Source organism: Callorhinus ursinus, unplaced genomic scaffold, assembly GCF_003265705.2.
Source record: "Callorhinus ursinus isolate GAN/ISIS: 27379988/994484 unplaced genomic scaffold, GSC_fseal_2.0 scaffold37, whole genome shotgun sequence".
NCBI classification, from domain to species: domain Eukaryota; kingdom Metazoa; phylum Chordata; class Mammalia; order Carnivora; family Otariidae; genus Callorhinus; species Callorhinus ursinus.
The window spans coordinates 14441758-14463585 of NW_027397099.1; the positions used below are offsets into that span (position 1 = coordinate 14441758).

A 21828-nucleotide genomic window follows, 5' to 3' on the forward strand; every position below is an offset into this window, starting at 1 on the left:
AATATAAATAAAAATAAATAGACATTTTAAGCAAAATATATCATCTGGACATTTTAAAGATTGGTAAGGCGTCCTGAATAGACTCCGTTTGAGAAGATAGGCCCATATTGCTCTGTGGTGAATTTCTAAATCACTTCCATGGAGGTGGGCCTTGACTAGCTGATGTCTTGAGGCCTTGTTAATGCTGTTAGTATTTTGATGTGGAGAGGATCTTCTTTATAAAACATGTTCAGGTGATTAGTAATAACTTCGATTTGCTTGATTAGTGATTTGTTCTGCTTCCTTAAATTTCTAAAAATATTGACCTTGGTTTTATTCTGGATCTTGGGGTTACATGTTAATGCCAATACTGGTGAGACTGCCTTAAGCACCTTTCACTTTATATCCCACTCCCCCTGGCTTTTTTCTTCTCCCTATGTGGGGACCACTGGGATTTCTGGACACAGACTAAGCTGTGTGGGTGAGGGAATGTGCAAGCTGTGTGTGCAGGGTGAGAGTTTGCTGTGTCGGTGATTCCCACATGTGGCTGGGAACCTTCTTGAGCTCTGTAGTCCTCCTGAATGACAGTCCTCGGGGATGGGGCTTTGGAACCTATAGCTGATTGTGATGCAGCCGAAGTACACCCGCAGTCTCCGAGGACCGATGCGCATACAGCAAGAATGAGGCCCACGTGGGCATACAGTGAGAGTGAGGCCATTCCGATCTGGGTGGTGGTTTTAGACCAAGGAGGTTCTGAGGCTGTTGACCAAATTGCCTTTTTTCCACTGTCCTCCTCAAAGTTTCTGAGGTTAATAAAAAGTCCCAGGATGTTTCCACCTTGGGTCTTTTGAGCCATCCTGGAGTAGGCCTGATTTCTAAGAAAATGCCAGTGTGTTTGAGGCTTTGGAACCAGACTAGGATGGGTGAATAGTTTCTTCCTCAGCACCTTTGTAATCTCCTGGGAAGCATAGGCTTGTTTTGCTTTTGATAAGTCACTTCATGAAAATATAAACAAAGCTAACTTCCTGCCAACACTTTGCAGTTGGTTGGTTAACAATGTTCTACACATAGCTGGCCAAGAAGAATGGAGGAAAAGTGTGGTTCTTGTGAAATTTCCCTTTATAACTTGTCACGGACTCTTCACACTTGTGTTTCCTGGAAGACAGTTTTAATTTTGTTCCATTGACTGGTGAACATTATCAAAAACAAATATTTAGCGATTGCCTTCTGGGTACAAGCTGAGAACCACCATTGACGGGGTAGGGTATATACCGCGTATGCTACTCCTCTGTTGTGTTATCCAAGCACTTAGAATATGGACCAGATTATGTATGGTGGCCCCTTGCATACTTGGGGGTAGGAAAGCAAAGATCTTGAGTCAACAAGTTGGTGACTACTACCAGCCACAGCACCCATTTTTCCCCATTGTGTGTGTGCCTGATCCGTGGGGACACTGACATGGGACTTGGGGTGCGGGCAGAGTGGAGCAGCCCCTTGTCGCTCACAGCCGAGTGAGGTTATCTTGAGAACTTCAGGTCACTGCCAGTACCTGAGTGGGGAACATTAACTCTGGGGATGTGGTTGCCGTCCATGTCCTCTCAACACCCCAGAGGACAGTAAACAGCCAGGGGGTTCAGAGAAGGAAGGGGCCACTGTCAGCTCTCTTGACTTACAGCCTAAGGGAGAGGGGCAGGGTCTTCTAGACTTGGGGGGAGGTGGGGACACTAGAGAAGGAAGAATGGGGAGGCCGGGCCAGCAGGTGTGTTGGCATTAGGGACCCCCCAGGGCGGCAATGGAGACAGAGTGCAAAAGTCGTAAGAAACCAGACTGTGGACCCTGGTGAGTCCTGAACTTTAGGCCCAGGTGGTAAAATGTTACACATGTAGTTTGGTCTCCTCCTACCCAGAGGTCCTGAGAAATGAGAGTGAATGTCAGCCTGTCATTTGGTACTTCATAAATTATTAGGCCTAACCACTGTATTCATTTAGTGTTTTATATTACATAAAAATTGATATTGGCTGGAGTAGCTAGAAATATTATATTGGCAGGCCAAGGACATTTATTGTTATGCCTTAACACCAACCATTTACAGAGATGCTTGATATAGATACCACATGACAGGAGATAAAAGTCCAAATGGTAAAATAGCCCATACTTAGTCTCTGGAAATAAAATAATCCAACCCTCTGAGGGTTAGAAAATGCTGGCTTCGCTTTCATGGCCTGTTTATTGACTTGAGGTTCAACTTGGCACAGTCTCTGGGAGCGATCTTCATTCTCAGAGGAGGAGCTGATTTGACACCCAAAGAGATGGTATCTTCAGCCGCTGTCTGTACATACGGGTTGTTGGGATGCTGGCTGAGAAGTCTTCCTTGCTGTTCAGAGCTGGAGGAGAACAGAACACTTGGGTGTTTGGCTGTTACGCAGTCGAGTCCCTCCTGAGCAGAAGCGGTGGTGTGTTTGTGCTGTTGTTCCTGGGTGTAGTTCCTTCCCAGCCCAGGCACCACCAGCAGACTGGTCTGTATGGTCTCATTCCCTCTGCTGCCCTGAGCTGGCTTGTGCCTGAGGCTGATGAAGGCAAGTATTTTTACTAAGCTAGAGGGAGAACTACTTTTATTCAGCAGAGGAAATTTGAGAAAGAAGCTCAGTCCTGGTGTTCTTAGAAGATGTCAAATTTGATTCTTGGCAAATTGTTTTATCTTTTTGAACAGGTAATGTATTTACATGGATCTAAAATATAAAATGATATGCAATGAAAAATCTCCTTTATTTCCCTGTGCCCTAGCTGTCCATCCCCCACACGCATATATATGAAGCCAGGTTTCATGTTTTTGTATCATTCTTACAACTACAAACAAACAGGGCTGTGTACTTTTGCACCCCCCTCGCACAGATACATTGTATAGCCCGGTCAGTGCTCCTTAGAGAGCTCTCCTCTGTTGCCAGTCTTCCAATAAAGAAACAAAGCATGTTTAATAAAGTTGTGTTGACTAATTTTATAGAAAGTGCTGCTTTGGACTAATGGGGAAACAGATCTACTTGGAATTGAATACCAAAAATAATAGTATAGTTTCTGATGAAGGTTTGTGATGATTTTAATGAACCTGGATGTATTAAGGCTACTCTGCCTCTTAGAAATGGAAATTTAAAAAAAACCTCCCAGTGGGTGTGTCTTTGTCCCAGTATGAGAACTCTTTGTATGTCCTTTTGGCCTGGAATCATTTTCAGTCCCTGGCTCCCATTTTTTCTCTCTTTCACTCCCCTATTCCTTTCTTAAGTCTCTTACCATCTCCTAGAGCTGGAGCAGTCACTTTCTTCCTGTTTCTTTTATGAGCAGACAGACTGTGTTGACACTTTTTACCACATGGGCCTTTGAAGTTCTTCAAGTTTTGCTCTTCCACTCAGAACTCAGTTCTCTAACGGACATTGTGCTGCTTCAGTGGGGTTAGTTTGTTTAGGTATAGTGAGAATATGAGGACAATTGGACAACTTGGACTTCATCTCCATAATAATGTAATTTGGGGTGTTGAAATCATGGAGCACTGAACACGTTTTTAAAAGATCCACGTTGAATCCACATTTCTCTCCTGGGAATTCCGCCCCCCCCCCCGCCCCCAACAAAGACAAAAGTATTACACCCTTGTCCTTGGTCTTTGTCCCCATTTGTTGCAGATCAGGGTAAAAAAAAAGTCCTGGGGTTCTTTAGTGACTTAAGCTGTAAGTTTACAGAGAATGATGACCAGTGTTTGGGATGACAAGATGTGATGAGACTGTATTAACTTTCTCTTTTCTGAAATCTGTTCCAGCAACTTTACCAGATCCTGACAGACTTCGATATCCGGTTTTATATGTATGAGCTACTTAAGGTAAGTGGCATTCATAAGCAGTGAATTTTTTCAGGTGTATTCGTTAAAGAAGTTTTTGAGAGGATGAAGGGAATTCAGGCACTCTTTCTTGATACTTAGAGAATTTAGTGAGATTTGTTTTGTTTTTGTTCTTGTTTTTAATTTTTTTTAAAGTAGGCTCCACGCCCAACATGGGGCTTGAAATCACGACCCTGAGATCTAGCGTCACATCATCTACTGACTGAGCCAGCCAGGCACCCCAAGGGGTTTTTTTTGTTTTGTTTTAACTTACATTGAGATCTCTGTTGTGGGATCTTTACATAGAAACTTTCCAGTGGAACTGAGAAAGATGGCCGAGTCAAGAGATACCAGGAACATTATGTCAGAAATCAGAAGCTCCTCCTTCATAGCTCTTGTTGGCCCTTGGGTTTTCTTTTTGCTGCTTAATTAATACTATTAGTTTTCACTGTATAACACATCACCCAGAACTTAACAGTTTTTTAAAAAATTATTATTTCTCCTAATTTTGTGGGTGAGTCTTTTTTCTGGGTCAGCTTGCCTGGGGTACATTGTTCCAGGATGGCCTCATTCACATATCTGGGATGGCAGCTGGAATAGCTGAAGGCTCGTTCTGCAGGGGGTTAGTCTAAGTTGCTCCTTCCCGTGGTGGTCTCAGGGTTCCTAGTAGCACAAGAGGGCAAAGTTTGATATGTAAGCACTTTTCAGTCCTCTGCTTGTATCATTGTTTCCTAATGCCCCGTTGGCCAAAGCAAATCCTGGCCAAGCCTAGATTCAAGGAGGGGGGAAGTAGACTTCACCTTTTGATGGGCAGAGCGTTAAAATGACAGTGTGGAGGGACATGCCTACTGGGAGGGCAGGAATTTGTGGCCATCTTTCTCTCGCCGTCACTCATAATCCCCTTCCCAGCCTACCCTCCAGCCCTGACAGGTAGCTATTTAAATGGGTGGTCCTTCTAGCAGACTTAGTAATCTCCTAAGACAGAAATTTGGAAGCATTATTGGTTGGTGGAGGAATGATCTTTTTTAGTTTGTCTAGGTAAGCACTTAGTTAAAGAATTCTAAAATGGCTTATAAAATGGAGTAGCTCCTAATTTGTTTTGAGTCATGGATCACTAAGAATCTAATGAGAACATATAAACTCCCCCTCCCCGCATGTATAAATATACGGTATTACATAAAGTTTTATGGGGGGTGTGGCTCTCAAGTTAAGAACCTCTGAAAGACAGAGATGACTTATTGGCATTATTGAAGAAAATTGCCAAGATGGAGTTTTGATGGGATTGTGAACAGGTACTTGAACAAAATCCCAAGTTTAATTAAGGCTAAGCTTTAGGGAATGGGGGTTTGAAGAACTAGCTCTGTGAGGTAAATGTGTTTTCTTAGAAGTGCTTATACAAACCACTTGTCATTAGTACCAAGGTGGCGGATTTAAGAGTCCACTCTTAAAACTAATGGGTCTTTCCTTTGTCAATAAGATCAGAAACGTGAAGGTAGAGCTTGGTTCATCACACCTTTCTGCGTGTCCTCTCCAGACCAGAATGGAAGGCGTCAGTGGGGAAGGGGTTTGCAGTGTTGTGGTCTTACGAACTGTCCAGCTAGCTCCTTCCCTGCGGGTGCTTTGTGGAGAACCCCCTGCATCCACCCAATGAGAGCTGCAATCCAAATCTCACAATTGGTTTTTTTTGTTGTTGTTGTTGTTTTTTTTTTTTAAGTAAGGTGTTAAGATTTTGTGGTTTTCACTTAGCACACCAAAGATGAAGATTGATAACCTGGTACAGTTGTGCTTAGGTCAGGTGAAGACATTCCGATAATGCAGGTCTTCACAGGCTGGTCATTCAGTACTGTGTGTCTCATAACCCTTCTGCTTTCTGGAGGTAGCGGCTAGGCAGTAAGGGCCTTCTTTCTGCTAATGAGGCACGGAACCCCAGAACGAAGCTTGAAAAATGTCTTTCATGCTTAACGGTCAGATAATACCAGATTTTGAAACTGAAATAACTCCCCTAAGGAATTTAAAACCATGTCCGCGACTCCACAGGGAGTCCCCGACTAGTGAACTTGGCAAAAGAATCTGTTCACTTACTGTACTTGTTCAGCCTCTGCTCTCCTCAAGTGTTTCTCACATCCCAGGTATTATGGTCCTAATTAGTTCATTCCTTTGGGCAAAGACTAGGCAAAATAACAGAATCAACATTTGTTAAATTTTCTCTTTGGCGGGGAACAAAATGGGGATGAGGAAGAGGAAATCTGCTGCATGGAAAATGTAGAAGAAATTGAGGTGAGGGCTCTTGAGTGGTTCCTGGGTACACAGTGCGGTCTCCTGATTCAGATCCGGGGAGGTCTGTCCTCAGGAGCCCTGGTTTCATAAGGCACTGCCACAAAGCCATTGTGGAATCTTGCTACACCTATTGTTATGAAAACAAAACAAAGAGAAAAATCAAATTGAAGTAGAACTTCCATAAATGAATAAACTTTTTTTTTTTTAAGATTTTATTTATTTATTTGACAGAGAGAGAGGGAACACAAGCGGGGGGAGTGGGAGAGGGAGAAGCAGGCTTCCCGCTGAGCAGGGAGCCTGACGTGGGGCTCGATCCCAGGACCCTGGAATCATGACCTGAGCAGAAGGCAGGCGCTTAACGACTGAGCCACCCAGGTGCCCCCATAAATGAATAAATCTTAAGTGTACAGGTTTTTGGGTTTTTACGTAAGTGAAACCTTCACCAAGATTTATATATTACTGTGCTGCTGCCCAGTACAGTAGCTGTTGCCCACAGGTAGCTATTTAAATTTTAATTTAAAATTCTGTTCCTTAATCACAGCAGCCACATTTCAAGTGTTCAGTGGCCTCATGTGGCTAGTGGCTACCACATTAGACAGTGCAGATACAGAATATTCCTGGCATTGCAGAAAGTTCTGTTGGACAGGGCTGGTAGAGAATATTATGAATACCCCAGAAGGCTCTCTGCTCTTCAGGATCCCCTTTTCTGAAGATACTCTTCTCACTCCTACCACCATAGTTTAGTTTTGGCTGTTTTTTAACCTTCATATATAAAGCATCATACGATGTCTACTTTTTTGTGTCTGGGGAAAGCAAAATTTGTTTATTCTTGGAATGCTTATCCTGGGGATCGTTCTCTGACCTAGTCCAGTGGTTCTCAACCAGGTCAATTTGGCAAAGTCTGGAACCGTTTGTGGTTGTCACAATTGGGGAAGAGTCCTACCGGCATCTGGTGGGAAGAAGCCAGGGATTCCGTTAAACGTCCTGCAGTGTACAGGACAGCTCCCCACAACAAAGGATTATCCAGAGTCCAAAATGTCAGCAGTGCCAAGGTGGAAAAACCTTATCTTGTCCTGTGGAAAACTCCCCTAAAAGCACTCCGTGCCAAGCACATAGTAGGAAGCACAAGATGATGGGTTGCTGTGATTATTATTACCGAAGGAGTAAATCATGGCACTCAGATAGGCTGCAGTGCTTTTTAAGACAAGCCAGAGGTCCTAATTTGAAATGTATGGGAATAGTTACTATGTTCAGAAAGGGAGATTTAGAAGCAAATTTTTGTATTATCTAAAACAAACCACCCAGAGAAAAAATGGTAAAAAAAAAAAGATAAAAATGGTAAAAAAGATTTGACTCAGTATTTATCCAAAGAGGATACAGGATGATCATAACACCCAAAAAGATGTCAACTTGATGACCCAATTAGGAAATACAATTCAAATCCACAGTGAGGTCCCACTTCAGACCCACCAGAACAGTTATAATCCCAAGGGTGAACCAGTTACGAGTTGTTGGCGAGAATGTGGCGAAACTGGAACCTTCCTACGTGACTGCTGGGGATGTAAAATGGAGCAGGCAGTTTGGAAAACAATTAGGCAGACTCTTAAAAAGTTTGACGTAAACAGACAGCTCAGCACTTCCACCCTTAAGAATCTGCATAAGAGAAATGAAAGCCTGGGTCCTCTCAGAGACCTGTATGTGAATATTCCTAAGCAGCTTTATTCATGATAGCCCCAAACTGGAAACAACCCAGATGTCCATCAACTAGTACAGCCTTACAGTGGAATACTACTCAGCAAGAAAAAGGGAACACAGATGAATCTCGGCAACATTATGCTGAGGGAAAGAAGAATACTGTATATTGTATTATTTCATTTTATGAATGCCCAGAAAAGGCAGATCGGTAGTAACAGCAGGTTTGTGGTTATGGCTGAGGTAGGGGGCAAGGGGGGATGGGGATTGATCACAGGCAAGCTGAAGGGGAATTCTTGGGATGGTGGCAGAGTTCCAAGACTGGATTGTGGTGCTGGTCACACAACTCTGTGAATGTCCTAAAAGAAATCATTGATTTGTACGCTTAAAATCTTATCTGCATATCATCTATCTTGTAGGAAGCAATATCTTCCCTTAGAGTAAAAATAGAATTCTTAAAGGCCCCTGGCTCAAGGGTTGTTTTTAAAAGAAAATACTAATACTAGAATACTTGGTAATCTCGAAGGACCGGACACATGGGGGACTGGGCTAAAAGACAAGCCACGTTGAATGACACATTGTGATGTCATTGTTCATCCCCACAGGGACTCTTGTGTGCCATTTGAACCATGGTGAGAGGGACTCTAGTGAGTGTCCCAGATCTGGTTTTAAACCCATTGAGTTAGACCAACAGATTAATGTAGGATTTCTAAATCCAGGTGGCTGGTGAAGTGTTACCTACTAACACCTAAGTAGGAAGAATCTCCGTGTCCCCTCCCTAACATAGCCCCCTTTCCACCAGCTGCCAGCCTAGTGTGCACAGAGAGCGGGGGCGGGGGGGGGGGCTTCTGAAGCATGTCTGTTCTCCTCTGTTACAGACAGTAAGCTGACCCTTGGGAGACTGTATCCAAGTCAAGCTGTCACAAATAATAGGAATATGCTTGCATTGGGGGTTGGTAGATGGTTTGCTTACTTTTCTCTGTGCTTTCTTATCTCATAGGCTCTGGATTACTGCCACAGCAAGGGAATCATGCACAGGGATGTGAAACCTCACAATGTCATGATAGATCACCAGCAGAAGAAGGTACCATTGCAGCCAGGAAGCAACAAGGCTTTCCGGGGAGGCCTAGAGCAGACCACAACACTGGCCAGTACCTAGGTGGTACTGCAGATTTGTGTTACTGTTACTTCTTCAGCCTTCAGTGTTGCTTTCTACTTTGCATAAGTATGGTACACAAGGAAAGTAGACAGCCTAGCCTCACTGTAGTCCCTTGTTTATTTTGGTCATGGTTTTCCAGAGGGCCTCGCAAAGAAACTCCAGCTGATGGTTTCTCCTTCTTTTAATGACCCTCAGACCAATCAATCTGCCTGGCCTTAAAAGTACACTTGGGTCCCTCCTGTTTTTGATATCCAATTCTGGTTGTCCCTGGTTGGTGAGTAAACAAATCAGCTACTAGGAGGTGAACGAAAAGCTGGAGCAGTGCTTCAATGCTGGACTGGGGCCTGCGTCCCCAACCCTTTCAGTTGTGGCTAGAGCTTATAATGGAGGCTGTTAATGACGGGGGAGTGTGCTACACACGCTAGTGATATGGACGCAGAGTGAAAAGCTTAAGCTTGATTGATCTGAAGAGGATGATAAGCCAGGATCATTTAAATTTTAAAAAAAGAAAAAGCACATAAGATTCTGAGTGCTCTGCTCTAGAAGTGACCTCTTCCACAATTGCTGAAAGTGTAATTTTTGCCAGTGCACTTGCTAACATTTTTCATGTGGCCCACGTAATTGTTAGCTAATGTGATGTGGCCTTGTTCTAAGGCATGGGCGTCTAGAATCACTCCTTTACGTGTTCAATTTCTGTCATGTTTGTAGCTGCGACTGATAGACTGGGGTCTGGCGGAGTTCTACCATCCTGCTCAGGAGTACAATGTCCGTGTAGCCTCGAGGTACTTCAAGGGCCCAGAGCTCCTTGTGGACTATCAGGTAAAACTCTTAGCCAAGCACCTCCGCCTTCTTTGTGTGTTTCCTTGGGGCTTCTCCTCGTTTGCTATTTAGTCAGTCAGTTTGGATATATTCAAAACCCCAGCCTAAAGCGATAATTTCAGACTTTTCTCCGTGACTTTTTTTTTATTCCTTTGAATTCTAAAATATGTGCAAAGGTCAGCTGAAGACTAGAAATCCAGATCAGAGAAACGCATTTGTAATACCCTTCACTGAACTGACAGGCTGACCTTATGTCCCCAGATGTATGATTACAGCTTGGACATGTGGAGTTTGGGCTGTATGTTAGCAAGCATGATCTTCCGAAAGGAGCCCTTCTTTCATGGACAGGACAACTACGACCAGGTGAGCAAGCACTGGCTCTTCCCCCGTGTGGGGCACATGCCAAGAAAGTGGAGTCCTATGACAGGGGTGCTATCCTCGAGCCACTAAATATCACTCAGCGTCTGCACTAAGTTCTCCTTCAGGATAAAGACTTTCATGACATTTTGTCTGTGGTTACCAGCCCCCCAAACGTAGAGAAAGATAAAGCTCTCTTATGCCCAACTTCAGAGTGAGTCTGTGAAGAAGTCAGGCAGTCCTTGACTAACAAAACCAGACTGTAGTCATTAGCTTGTGACACCCCCACAGTTGGTCAACTTCTAGGAGATTATTGCTGTAAGTTGTTACCATTTTAAAGGCAGTTTGGAAATTGGATTTCTGTGAACATCGTGTCCTGGGGTCTGCCATGTCCTGGGGTCTGCCACCTGTCGGCCCCAGGCTCCAGCCTACATCTGGTCCCTGAGGACTCAGTGATGTGGAAGTCCCCAGTGCCTTGGGATAACATCCTCACAGGCTTGCAGTGAGCTCTGTGCTCAGTGATTTGGTCAGTTTGTTTTGTGTTTCAGCTTGTTCGCATTGCCAAGGTTCTGGGTACAGATGAGCTGTATGGGTATCTGAAGAAGTATCACATAGACCTAGATCCACACTTCAACGATATCCTGGGACAGTAAGTAAGAGAGAGGGAGAGAGAACAAGGGTTTTAACGTACCCCATTTCAGAAGTGGGACTGTTCACCAAAATCGCTTGCTAATCATAGCAAAATTGAAGTCTCCTCCTTTCTTCCCGTATTTTTTTTTAACTTGCTTTGAGATATTTGGGAATTGTTTACATGTGTCTTCTGATCATTGTACTTCTCTAAGAGATAACCTGTCAGTCGGTGGAAAATGGAAGACAAAATCCTGTTACAGAAAAAAGCTTTCTGATACAGCATATGCTTATTTTACTGGAAAATGTTAGAAAGCTGTGATTCTTTTTTGATTAAGAGATTTATAGTTTTTTCTTCTGTGTAATGTATTTTCTACAAGGTAGCAAATTTTAAAGCATATTTGCAGGTACAGTGCAATAGTGTTGAAAAGTAAATGCGCTGACGATTTTCAAACTGTTTTATGGAGCCGCTGTGTTTCTGAGGCTAGCTCTCTAAATATTTCTGCTGAACAACAAAAATAACTCTGTCCCCTCTGTGCCTCGCCAGAATGGACTAAAAGCCTGAGGCATAAGAAATGATCTAAGAAGGTGCCACCAATACTAAATCATGATGTCGAAGTTTTCGCTCCTCTTATTTATCAGTCAGAGAGCACGGTTTTTGTTTCAGGATGCTGCGAGTGGCCCTCTGGGGGTGGGGCAGCTACCAGTGAGAAGGAGGTTTAACGAGCTTGAAATCAGCGCAGTCAGTATCCTAAGATTTTGTTGCTTTTAGCCCTAGTAACATCAGGATTCTTGTTGAATAGACTCTCGGTACTAATGCTTCCCTTTCCTTCTCAGACATTCACGGAAACGCTGGGAAAACTTCATCCATAGTGAGAACAGACACCTCGTCAGCCCCGAGGCTCTAGATCTTCTGGACAAACTTCTGCGATACGACCATCAACAGAGACTGACTGCCAAAGAGGCCATGGAGCACCCGTACTTCTGTGAGTCTCCAGGGGTGTAATTTATTAAAGAAAAAATTCTTCTGTTCTTTATCTTTGAGGCCAGTCAAGAGAATTCTAGGTATTTGGATTGACTCTTCCTTGGAATTTGGCCTCATTAGTTCTAGACTGTTGAGACAGCTTTGCAGTTCCGTTTCTTGATCTGCAGAGGTGTTTGTCCACTGCCTTAGCTCCGCTTGAGTCTGGTCTGTGGACCCATTCCCTGTGGCCCTGAGTTGATAGACCACAAGTACCTAAACATTGTTTTCAAATATATACGTCTGTGTGGAAACCTAATCGAAGATATTTTCCCCTCAGAAAACTAGTTAAAAGTAATGAGGTGACCGTAGTATATTTTTAAAGAAGGAAATGAGTTAAATAAATAAAAGGAACTTGATGAAAGGAAAGCAGGTGTGGAAAGACCCCACTAGGGCGCCTGGGTGGTTCAGTTGGTTAAGTGTCTGCCTTTGGCTCAGGTCATGATCCTGGAGTCCTGGGATCGAGTCCTGCATCGGGCTCCCTGCTGAGCAGGGAGTCTGCTTCTCCCTCTGCCCCTCCCCCCGCCACGTTCTCTCTCATTCTCTCTCTCAAATAAATAAATAAATAAAAGACCCCACTAAAATCCTACCTCAGTTGAAGAATTTTTAGGTCTCACTTCCAAGTGCGTGTGTGTATTCAATGCTTGTGGTTGTGTATTGTCTGCATGTGTACAGCCCTTCCCCCCAATAAAGTATATCTCAAATAAACTTTCCCCTTAATCCTGGCAACGTAAGATGACTCAGTCCAGGCACAGAGGAGACTGGGGATAAAGGTTACGGGACCCGTCTCAGCTCACTCTCTGAATGGAGAAGAAAACCTTCAGCCTGTCTGTTGGCTTGGCCAGTATGCAGTCTTCCTTTCTTTTCTTTCCCTCTGAAGATTAAGCAGATCTTACCCGAATAATATAAATCTTGAACCTGCTGGTCCATAAACATTAGCAGACAACAAATTGGAAAGGTTTTACCCTTTGGCCTTCTAGACCTCGGACAAGTGCACCTCAGGGGTCCTCTTTCCAATTTCTGGCACCAGAAGCTATTTTCACCCTTTTGAGTTAGATCCAATTAAGAAATCTGGTGTTTGTAAAATGTAATTCATGATCCGTCCACTTTTCTGAATACACATCTTCTGTATAAAAAAAAAAAGAAGTGTTTCAAATGACTGTCGCTTAAAATTGATAGGTCTTCTAATGGCTCTTTTCATTCCTTTGCTCCAAAGTGCTCATTACTGCACGTGATTTGAAGAAATTGGGGGTTGGATCTGACATTAGCATTCAAAGAAAATAACACATAAAAGATTAGTAGTGATTTTGAACAGTGGGAAGTCAGTGTTTGTGGGCCTCTCTTCTCCAGGAGTCTCCGTAGTTGAACTTGCCCTCTGAGGGAAGTGCAGGAGCTGACTAGAAGAGCAGATTCCCCTGATTATTTTTCAGTGTCTGATTTTTCTCTCACCTTAGTTCTGTAATTTCTCTTGTCCTTCTGACCCTGGCTTTCTCGTCAGTCTGTCCATCTCACTGTACCCCACTGCGGAGGGGGGTTTTTCATGATGGTGTCTCCCACACCTTCCAGCCCAGATTCGCCTGACTTCCATCCTGTTCTCTTGCAGACCCCGTGGTGAAGGAGCAGTCCCAGCCCTCTGCAGACAATGCTGTGCTTTCCAGTGGCCTCACGGCGGCCCGGTGAACACTTGGAAGGCGACGGGTAATGCGGCATTGATGCTTGCCAATAAATCCAACCAACCAAACACAAATCTGGAAGGAAAACTACAATGTGATAAAAAGAAATTCTAGTCATTCCTTCTAAATGCAAAGAAGAGTAAAGACCTAACTGTCTGTCAAAAAGCAAGAAATCCCCCAGTACTAGTCTGCAGGGAGCTGCCGCTGCGGCAGCGTGACAATGCACATAGTTCAGGACCTGAGGGAACGCTCCCTTTGGAATGCATGGGAGATGAGAGACTCGGAGTTGTTGTACATTTACCTTTATTTAACAGGAGACCACTGTTGAATTAACCCGTTCAGTCAACAAGCTCTGAATATCTGACTTCCTATCTATTCCACTGTGGTCTGGGTTTCCTTTGGTGAGATTCAGGCTCAAGTTTTAGCAAAACGTCAGCAGTCTATACTGACACACCAGCCTCATTTACGTAAAGGAGATATTAAAACAGTGACAGTATTTTTTTTTTTAAGCTCTTTTACAAATTCATGTTTTATGTATTTTTTTATGACATGAGCTCTCTAGGAAATGTACCTCATCCCTGCAGTTTTCTTCCGAGTGTATTCATTAGGGAGCAAACTGCAGTCACTCACAAGAGGCCCCTTTTGCCGTCAGCAGGCATCACTTGAAACCTGGTGACGCCGTGAACAGGTCCATCTGTCTCCTCAGAAGTTTGATGCGAAGTGCATAACTTGGAGCTCACTGTAACCTTTGTTGATTTGCCTAACCATAAAATCTTGTTGCTATTTTTTCCGTGTAGCCTTTTTTTTCCTTTTGCAGCCTTGTAAGGAAAACCTCACCATATCCCAGCACATACATCCCAGTGTGTGTGCCTGTTTTCGTGCACCTCTCTGAAACAGAGGCTTTTTGATCACAACCATAATGAAAGCTGGAAAGTCGGTCTTCAGGCAGGTTGGGGAATGAAAGAAACATCTTATTAGAATGTATTTAGGAATGAGCTATTGGGTGAGAAAAATGTACTCCCACCCCCCCCACCACCCTTTTTTGCCTCTTTTTATCCCCACGGGAAGCAATTTCCCTCTGTAATCAGGGTAAGCTGCATTTTGACAGTCCCGAGAGGTCATGTGTGAACGTGATGGCAGAGCTGTCCTTCTCATGTGCAGGGACTGGGGTCATGTGTGCAGGGCCAGCCTGTTCCCCGACGACTGAGCAGAGCATCATACGAGGGGCCTGGCGGGTTAGTTGGAGTTCCTGGAGCCAGTGTCAAAGCTCGGGATCTGTTGTGCCAGCCTTCATGTCAGCAAAGGAAGCTAGATTCTGCTTTAAAAAGAAAACAGTCAAGCTGATTTCATTTTGGGGACTTGTCACCAGTCTGGTTTGCAAGCAGTCCCCTCCCCCAGCGGCAGAGCCATGCCACAGCTGTGGGGACTTTACAGCTAGGCTAGAGCTCGAGGTGTCTACCCACATCAGACCATAGGATTTCTTTATTAGCTATTTAATAATGCCATACATTTTTATAAGGTTAGATTGTTTGAAAACATCTGTTTACATTCCATATTCCAATAAAATTGTACTGGTATTGGTAGCAGGTCCTATCTCTAAATGTAGATTGTATTTTTGTCGTTTGGTCGGTGGGAATTTAAAATGCAAATAAAACTCTTAACTAGAGTTGAGCTTACAGATTGAAAATTAAAAATAAGTCCCCAAAGCCAGAAAATGCAATTAGGTAAGATTCTCATACCAATACTACCTGCCTGTATTGCACATTCTGTATATTGAGGTATACATTTGTTCTACTTGAAAGTCAAAGCCACGGCATGAGCTCTCAGCTGGACCTATATTGGTATGTCAGGCCAAGGAAGCCTTCTGATGTGCCCTTCTAGGCAACACTGTTGGTAATTATCAGGGAGATGTGCCACTTTGTGTCTTTTTTGCCCCCTACCTCTCATCTCCTCCTCTGTCACTCTTCCCCCCTCCCAACTTTTTTTTTTTTTTTTTTTTTTAAGTTGCCTGTCTGGACCAGGCAGGGGGAGCATACTGGAGGGTCTTGGTGAAGTAGTAACCCCGTTTCTTCCCCTTGGGTTCCCCAGAGGCAGTGAAAGCATCTAGAGGAGTATAGTCAGGTGATGGGTGTACTGCCTCTGTCCGTTAATCATGGTTTAGTCGGTGCAGACCCAACTAACCTGCCTTTCCTGGGGCTCCGTGACTGCAGCTCTGACACAGGAATAATTCTTTTTATGCATGGTTTGCTTCTCCACCACCTATACTTTCCATTTCTCTTTCTGCCTTAGACAGCATGACTGAGTTTAAAATGCTCGCCCCTTTCTGAGTCTGGTCTTGACACCTGGCTGGCTGGCTGGCTGTAGGTTGTTCTTTCCCAAACCGAAATGAGTCCAGTCCAGACCTTTTCTCTTAACCATCTCCAGAGCCATCTTGTGGCCAGATGGACCTAGCTCCCCCAAGATTTCAGAGTACTTAACCTGGGCTAGGAGATGGTCATGGAGAGTTCCAAAAGTGGGTGGGGGGAGGGGGCAGGGAAAGAAGAAGGAGAGAGAGAGTGTGTGTGAGGGAGTGAGTGTGTGTGAGGGAGTGAGTGTGTGTGAGGGAGTGAGTGTGTGTGAGGGAGTGAGTGGGAGTCTGCTCTCAGACTCAGCTGTGGTATATTTACCCACCCAATACCCTTTTCGGTCAGCAGATTATTTAAGTTCATCTCAGTATTTTTGATTAGCCATTTTGTTTGCTTTGTTACCTTATAACTGGTTAAAAGTGCCTATGATAAGGACTTAGTTATTTCCTAAAGAAAAGCAAAAAATGTGGGGAACAGGGTAGTGTTACACTATCATCTCAGGTCCTGCCTGTGTTCAACAACATAGGCCTGGTATGGTGAGAACAAAAAGTTCCTATGCCAAATAGAGACGGTCTGTCAGGGCTGATGGGCCACAGGTGAGCATAAGTGCAGGGCTTGGCTTCAGCTGACAAGCCCCATGGCGAGAGCAGAACTGATGACATGCCAAGCGATCTTTTCATCTGCAGCTTGCTTGCAGTTCGCTCTCCCCTGGATCGTATCAGCTGCCCGCTCCTGTCCCGTCCCTGTGGGAGGGGACTGGGTGGGAGAAGCCAAGCAGACAGTGCAGACCAAGCATTCCTGGGTCTTCTCACCAATGACAGCAGAGCCGATGGCGGCTCTCTGAGGCAGGCGCCTACACACCGGCCGCCGCGCCAGTTCTAACAGACATTCTCTAGCACATGACTGCTCACGAGGCTCAAAGCTACAGTGTTCCCTTGCAGAGAACGAGGGGACTCAGACTGCTTGGCTGGAGAAGGCAGAAGAGCTTGTAATCCTTGGGGGCTCAGGCAGGAGGTGGTTAAAAGAAAGGGAACCAATAAGAAAAGGGTAGATCTTGAGGGAGCGTGACTTCTTGAGAGAGGGGGCACCACCTTCATGAGCTGGAATTGGGTCCTGAGATCGGCACGATGCCTGGAGTGGTTCCATCGGGACTGGAAGGTGGTGCCCTTGAGGCAGATGCCCAGTCCCAGAGAGCTGGCGGCCGTGGGTCTCAGCCCACACCTACTCAGGGAAATGACTTAGATTCTCCCAGGTGCTGTAGTAAGGATGGAAGCAAAACTATTTGGGGAACACAAGCAGCAATTGGAAGAATTTTTATATATGCATTGAAATGGTTCTAAGAGAGCCCACTTAGCCGTTTCCCTTAATGCCAGTTCAGACCACACGATTTGTTTAGAAACCTGTGTTACTGCATGAGCACCCACAGGAAAAAGCAAACTTCCCGCCTACAATAAATAAGGGTGGATAATAATGGAGCGGAGTTAAGGTCACTGAAATCTAAGCCCTTCCAAAAGCAAAAGCAGGGTCCACAGGAGCACACAAGAGGCCAGAGTTTGTCAGCGAGCTTAATCAATCTAAGATGGCATAATGTCCTGCTTTTAAAAAACTAACCCCAGGGTGGGAGTGGGGGAGGGGAGCTGGTGGTGCAACATCTGGCCAAGAAAACCAGTAATAACATATACTTTTGAGCTCTATGGATGTGTTCATGGAAACAACTACGAGCAGGTGCCGTAGAGGCTGGGGAAAGTGATGTGATGGGTTATACAGCTGATGAGATGAGTACTTCTGTGTAGAGACTCAACAATGTGCTACAAATGTGATACTTAATCCTGAACTGCATGTATTGGGGATTGTTCAAAAAAAAAACTTTCATTGAATCAATAAATTAACAGTTTTGCACTTGCTGGCTTTTCTTGCTGTAAATGGTAACTAAGAGGTTGGGACAGAAATCTTGACACCCCATGGAAAGCTTGGATAAATCTTCAAGACCCGTGGAGCCAACTCTTTCCTTGTTTGCAGAAAAGCACCACTGCCTGGGTTGTGATCCTTTCCAAGTGACCACTTCCGACACACTTGGCCACCTCTTTGTATCCCTGGATGATTGATGTATGACTGATGCCCTGCTGCCCTTAGACAAAAGACAAATGCCGTGTTCAAGCTTGTTTTCATAAATAAAAATGTTGATAACCACCACCTTCCCAAGCGGGAGACCAGCCACTGCTCTGGGGACCTTAGGCTTGCGTTTCCTGTGTCTTGGGGGAGAGGCGGGGTACACCTTGAACTGCAAAGATGCATGTATGGGGGATGCAGTGAATCCCCACCTTCGTGTGGAACTTTGCTTTATCGAGAGAGGCGGAGCCAGAGTGGTGTCCCAGTGGGGCACTGCGGTTCCTTGGTACTTGCTTCTCCCTTGGGCACCTGCTTCTGGGATTGGCCCATTTCAGTGCCCAACTTTCACCTCTGTGGCAGAGTGCTCTGCGTTGATGAACCTCTCTCCCCGCCCCCATTCCGTGCATCACAAGCAGGCACACGCTATTGTGTGTCTGCATTTGGCAGATGGTGGTGTCTTTAATTAGTGTGCTTTTCCCTGACGGATCCCTCTGTGGTGCTGGACGCTTGGAAATCAGTTGCTGAAGTGCTTAAAGGCAAATAGTCCTTCTTTTCTTAACCTGTGCCATGTGGCCTTTATCAAGAACGTAGAACCCTTCCTTGACCCAGGGAAAGTTTTCATGAAACGATGTTTCTGTGACTGCTTCCCGGAGGCACAGTCCTTTTGCTGTAGTGCCCATCTCTGAGACATTGCTTCTAGAATTCTGCTGCTGGCCTCTCAGCCGCCCACTTCACTGGGCTGGACATGGAAGGAGAAACGGGGTTTTCAGGCCATGCCACACTGCTGCTCCCAGGGGAGAGTTAAAAAATACTTGAGCTCCCTTTTTGCTCTTTGTTTATTAGTGGACTTGGCACTTTGCCGGCGTAAATACAGTCATCTGATTATTAGTCCCGAGATGTCCTGAGTAAATTGGGTCAGGGCTGATGGGGATCTGGAGTTGGACTGCTGAGCTTGTGGCTCGGCTGGCGCAGAATGGTCAAGAGGCCTCTGTGCTTCTAAATCCGTGTTCTGGACCCAAGAGGTGGGGAGGCTTGGGGAACACACGCCATGTCCGGAGCTTTCCCCTTGCTCTTCCCAGAAGACCGTGCCTGAGACCGCCTCTGTGAGTGGTGATCACAGGAGGAAGGAAGAGGTTATTGCTTGAAACCTGAGACCATAAAGTTAGCTCTTACTAGGTTTTCCACAAAGTGGCATGGGAAAGTCCAGCTTGCACACTGCTGCCAGCACTCTTCCAGAGAAGGAAGCCACAGGCAAGTGAAGGCCTGTCCTCGCTCCGGGTCAGATTGATTAATGCCGTCTTTCCCCTCCTCCCGTCTCTCTCCCCAGGTCTGTTGCGGTTCCTCCCACTTTTCCATAAGCAGAACAAGAACCAAATCAAACGTCTTAACGTGTGTAGAGAGATCACGTTCCGTGAGCAGACACAAAATGGTGGCAGGTTTGGCCAGCACGAACCAGACCAACCGAAGGGCAGCCCACCACCGTATATCAAACCTCACTTCCGAATGTAAAAGGTTCACACGCCTTTGGCTTCCTGTTGACTTCCTCCTGACCCAGAAAGCATGGGAAATGTGAAGGGTATGCAAAATGGTTGTTGGTTACTGTTGCCCCCCTGCGCCCCCTTGACTCAGCCTGTGGCCACCTGTTTTTCCAGCAGACCACGGTAACTAGCCGACCACAGACTCCACAGTGGGGGCACGGGGGCAACCTATGGCATGATGGGCAGTTACATATTATAATTTTAAAAGTATATATTATTGAATAAAAGGTTTTAAAAGAAATGTATGGAGAGTTTTCAGTGTGGAAGGGGCCATGAACCGAGACCCGTGGCCACAGAGGACTGAGTGAAATAGAAGAGCATTCGTGCCAGGTTCTAGCCAGAGGAAAGCAGGGGGAGTCCCGGAGGTGAGGAGGGCCAGTTTGAAGGAAGCTCTTGACCAGAGATGAGAAGTTGAACAGGTATCGTTGACTACTCCTGGGAATGGGGCAAACTGCAGGTGACTCCAGTAGACGGGGCGAGCCAGGAGAGCCATGTTTTGCCTTGACCCTTCCTTCTAACCCAGTGACTAGGCGGTAAACAAATGTCACTTCTAGTGATCTCCGGGAGATGCCTTAGCCACTTATTTGCTTTCCTATCACTGGGGTCTCCATAGTTCATTCTACCTTGCCATCCTGCCCCCCTTCCCCCTGGCCCCTTCTGGAAAAGCGTCTTACCTTGGAGGCTGGTTGAGCCTGCGGTCGTGCAGCAGGGAATGGATTAGGGGTCTCAGGTCCAGATCCAAGGGCTGCTTCTCGTGGCCTTCAGAAGCTCCCATGAGCTGGAAGGAAAAGCGGCCTGGTCGGCTGTGAGAGAGGGTGCGATTGAAGCACTGGTTAGATTTGTTAAGTGAAAACGAGACCCACTTTACAAACCAGCCTTTCCCAGCTCCCTCAGGCCTGCCGTCCCAGGACAGCCGTGCAGCGGGGAGGTCAAAGCAGCCTCAACCTGGTGGCCGCCCAGCTTTGCCTCTGGCTGTGGCCTGCGCCCTCCCACAGCCTGTCACGAGCAGGAGTGCCGGGCAGACCCCGATGCCCACGCGGTGCGGGGGCGCCCACTAGTTCCCCACAAAAGCCACTTGGTCCCACAATATTCCTTCTTCTGTCTTTGCTGCTTGTCCCGAACAGGTGACTGTGGGAACCCAGGTGTGGACACTCACAGTTTCTGAAGCAATTGTGGGGGGAAAGCAAAGAGGCCCCTCAGGGTCGCCACAGCGTCAGTGTCCCTTGGAGCAGCCTCTGTCGTATCCAAGCAGTTCCACAGGTGTGGGAGCCCTAGACTGTGCCTGGCCCCCGGACACCAGCAAGGAGGGCCTGCAAGCCCACTGCCAGCAGACTTTGTAAGGCCAACAGGACACCGAGTGGATGGACTTGGGACTTTCCAACAGCATCGCGGGCCTGGTTTTCTCAAGCAGGCTCTCTCACGCGGCCCTTTTGACTCAAGGCTCTGCAAATTTCTCGTGGCCTCCCAGGACTCTGGGGGACGGTCTCTCCATACCTTGATATAATGAGCACACCCCCGAAGCTCCTACAGACATGGTGCTTTGTGTGTGCACGTTTATCTACATGGCACATTACCTCTGTGTTGACCTGCCGGCATTTGAGAGCCTTCCCAGATGAGAAGGGTCACTTCAGAGTAGGTGTTGATTGACTTGGGAATTCTTAGATGCCATGCAGAACTTGAATGCTAGCTCCCCATTTATCTTCTCAACCAAGGTGCTCTTTAACTTCCCCGTGGGAAAGTCTTGTTTTCCAGAAACCTCTCAAGCGTATCAGATAAGTGTCTTTTTTGTGGATGATTACTACTGGGTGGGAGAGAGTTAGTGGAATGAAGGGAAAGGAGGAGTTTTTGCTTAGGCTTTTTTGACCTTGAGAGAAGGGGACAAGGGACCTGCTTACCCAAAAACAGTCTATAAAGCTCATCCACAACGTGCTTGGAAATCCAGAACATCGATTCACATCTTGTCAATGCTCCTGCTTGAGCTTGGGCTGTTTAAAGTAATGTTTGTTTAACTTGTCTGACCACCAAAGTAATAATATGCTCATGGCAAAAAATTCGAATGTTACCTAAAAGTCAATCATGAAAGCCTTCCCCCACCGCACCCCCCCACCATCCCGTCACATACACACACATACGAAAACTCTTTCTTCCTTTGGAGGTAGCTGTGGTTACATTTGGCGTATATCTTGCAATTTTTTTCCTTCATGTTTACTAACAGTTAAAAAATCATGACAATTTTTATTTTTACAGATATGTCACCAGGCTATACATTCTTTTTTTGTAACTTGTGTTTTCCCTGAGTTGTGACAATTTCACTGTTAGCACATATAGATCTACCTCACCTGCTCTCGTGGCTGGGTGGTGTCCCTGTGT

General features: G+C 45.7%; 1 protein-coding gene across 2 annotated transcripts in view; it reads left to right on the forward strand.

The window, feature by feature from the left end:
• Positions 1 to 19699, forward strand: part of CSNK2A2 (casein kinase 2 alpha 2) — a 36809-nt gene extending 17110 nt beyond the window's left edge. The window contains exons 4-11 of one of the 2 annotated variants that reach the window (XM_025889130.2): positions 3785 to 3844; positions 8811 to 8894; positions 9678 to 9788; positions 10050 to 10151; positions 10694 to 10794; positions 11610 to 11758; positions 13397 to 13491; positions 19248 to 19699. In XM_025889130.2, coding sequence (XP_025744915.2) covers positions 3785 to 3844; positions 8811 to 8894; positions 9678 to 9788; positions 10050 to 10151; positions 10694 to 10794; positions 11610 to 11758; positions 13397 to 13473 — 684 coding nt within the window. In that variant the 3' untranslated portion in view covers positions 13474 to 13491; positions 19248 to 19699. Of the gene's footprint in view, positions 1 to 3784; positions 3845 to 8810; positions 8895 to 9677; positions 9789 to 10049; positions 10152 to 10693; positions 10795 to 11609; positions 11759 to 13396; positions 13492 to 14121; positions 14257 to 19247 lie in introns of those variants that run through there. The other variant, XM_073880222.1, reaches the window with a different exon arrangement.
• The last annotated feature ends 2129 nt before the right edge of the window (positions 19700 to 21828 follow it).